The sequence below is a fragment of the Lagopus leucura genome, unplaced genomic scaffold (genome assembly GCF_019238085.1).
Source record: "Lagopus leucura isolate 7727_CA_CO unplaced genomic scaffold, USGS_WTPT01 28518-0_obj-0_obj, whole genome shotgun sequence".
In the NCBI taxonomy this organism is placed as follows: domain Eukaryota; kingdom Metazoa; phylum Chordata; class Aves; order Galliformes; family Phasianidae; genus Lagopus; species Lagopus leucura.
In genome coordinates this window covers 1-1,730 of record NW_024962396.1, presented here as the reverse complement: position 1 = coordinate 1,730, position 1,730 = coordinate 1, and the positions used below count along the sequence as shown (strand labels likewise).

At 63.1% G+C, this 1,730-nt stretch overlaps 1 protein-coding gene across 1 annotated transcript; it reads right to left on the bottom strand.

Moving 5' to 3' along the window:
* Positions 1-271: 271 nt before the first annotated feature.
* Positions 272-1,560, bottom strand: LOC122190586 (hemojuvelin-like; the record flags this gene model as incomplete). The annotated part of the gene is made up of 1 exon (XM_042890632.1): positions 272-1,560. A coding segment is annotated over one exon (515 nt), but the record flags the coding sequence as incomplete, so codon positions are not given.
* Between the last annotated feature and the right edge of the window lie 170 nt (positions 1,561-1,730).

Sequence of the window (1,730 nt, the reverse complement as noted above, 5' to 3'; positions counted from 1 at the left end):
CTCCCCTCCCCTCCCTCCCACATCTCACCCACATTGCCCTCTTTTGGTTCAAAGCCATTCCCCTCCCCACCCCCATAAAGCACTGCAAACCCCCCCAGAGACCCTGACAACCCATCAGATACTGATGGGAAACCAAGGACCCCATTGGGTGCCAAGGACCCCGAGGAGGGGACAGAAACACCCAAAACGTGTCGGGGTCCCCAGAAGGTACCAGAAACCCCATAGGGTGCCAGGGACCCCCTAAGAATCCCTGACACATTTTAGGGATCTCTGGAACATTATGGGGTCCTCGGCACCCAATGGGGTTCCTGATATCCCCTAAGGGTCTCTGATGTGTTATGAGAATCCTTGGCACCCCTGTAGGTTCACTGCTATGTTCTGGGGTCCCTGACACCCTGTGGGGTTCCTGGTGCCTACAGGGGATCCTCTGACACATTTTGGGGTCCTGGCACCCTATAGGGTTTCTGTCCCCTACTGGTGACCCCCATCTTGTTATGGGATACCTGAAACTCCTAGGGACCTCTTACACACTATGGGGTCTCTGGCACTTTATGGGATCCCTGTCCTTCCTGGTGACCCCTGACGCACTGTGGGGTCCCTGGCACCTTAATGGGTTCCTGGCACCCCTGGGGACCCCTGACACATTATGGGATCCCTGGCATCTTATGGGGTTTCTTGTACTTCCTGGGGACCCCTGATACATCATGGGGTCCCTGGCTCCTCCTGGTGACCCCTGCCACACTGGTGGGTCCCTGTCACCCTATGGGGTCCGTGGCACCTCTTTGCGACCCTGTGACTTCTTATGGGTTCTCTGGCTTTTCTGGGGACCCCTGACTCAGTGTGGGTCCCTGGCACTCCGTTGGATCGCTGGCCCCTCCTGGCACATTATGGGGTTCCTGGCACTCTACGGGGTCCCAAACACCTATGGGATCCCTAGTCCCTCCTGGCGCTCCCCTGATACATGATGGGTTCCCTGGCCCCTCTAGTGACTCCTGACACGCCGTGGGTCCCTGGCACCGACGGGGTCTGGCCCCTCTCCCACCCTTCAGGCGCACACCTTGCTGGTGACGGTGGCGTTGGAGCCCTCAGCCACGGGCGCGCTGGTGGCTTGCACAAAGAGATACTCGTTGTCCAGCAGCGGCCAGGCTCCCTCCACCCGGCACGTGTGGAAATCGTCGTGGAACGTGCGGACGTGGGGGTCCCCGAAGGCGGCGCAGTGCCGGTAGCGCGGCGGGCGGCCGTGCTTGGAGCGGAACGTCTTCTCGTAGTCGCACATCTCCGAAGCCGGGAAGCTTTGGTGATCCGGGGTCGGCGCGCGCGGCCGGGGAGGTGAGGTGGGACCGTCCTTGGAGCAGTTGTGTTGGATCATCAGGTCCTCGATGCCGTGCACGGCGGAGTGGAAGGCCAGGTCGCCGCGGCAGGTGCGCGCCGTGCGGCGTGTGCAGTGCGAGTAGGAGCGCAGCGCCGTGCAGTAGGCGGCAGAGCGGCCCGCGCCGCGCAGGTTGAGCGTGGCTGCCACAAAGTCGGAGTTGCAGCGCAGGATCTTGCACTGGGAAGACACTGGGGGAGGTGGGGAGGGGGTGGGGTGGGGTGGGAAGGAGGGGTTATGGGATGGGATGGGAGGAGAGACGGGATGGATTGGGGTGGGATGGGATGGGAGAGCATCGGATGGGGAGGGAGGGGAGGGGGGGGGGGGGGGGGGGGGGGGGGGGGGGGGGGGGGGGGGGGGG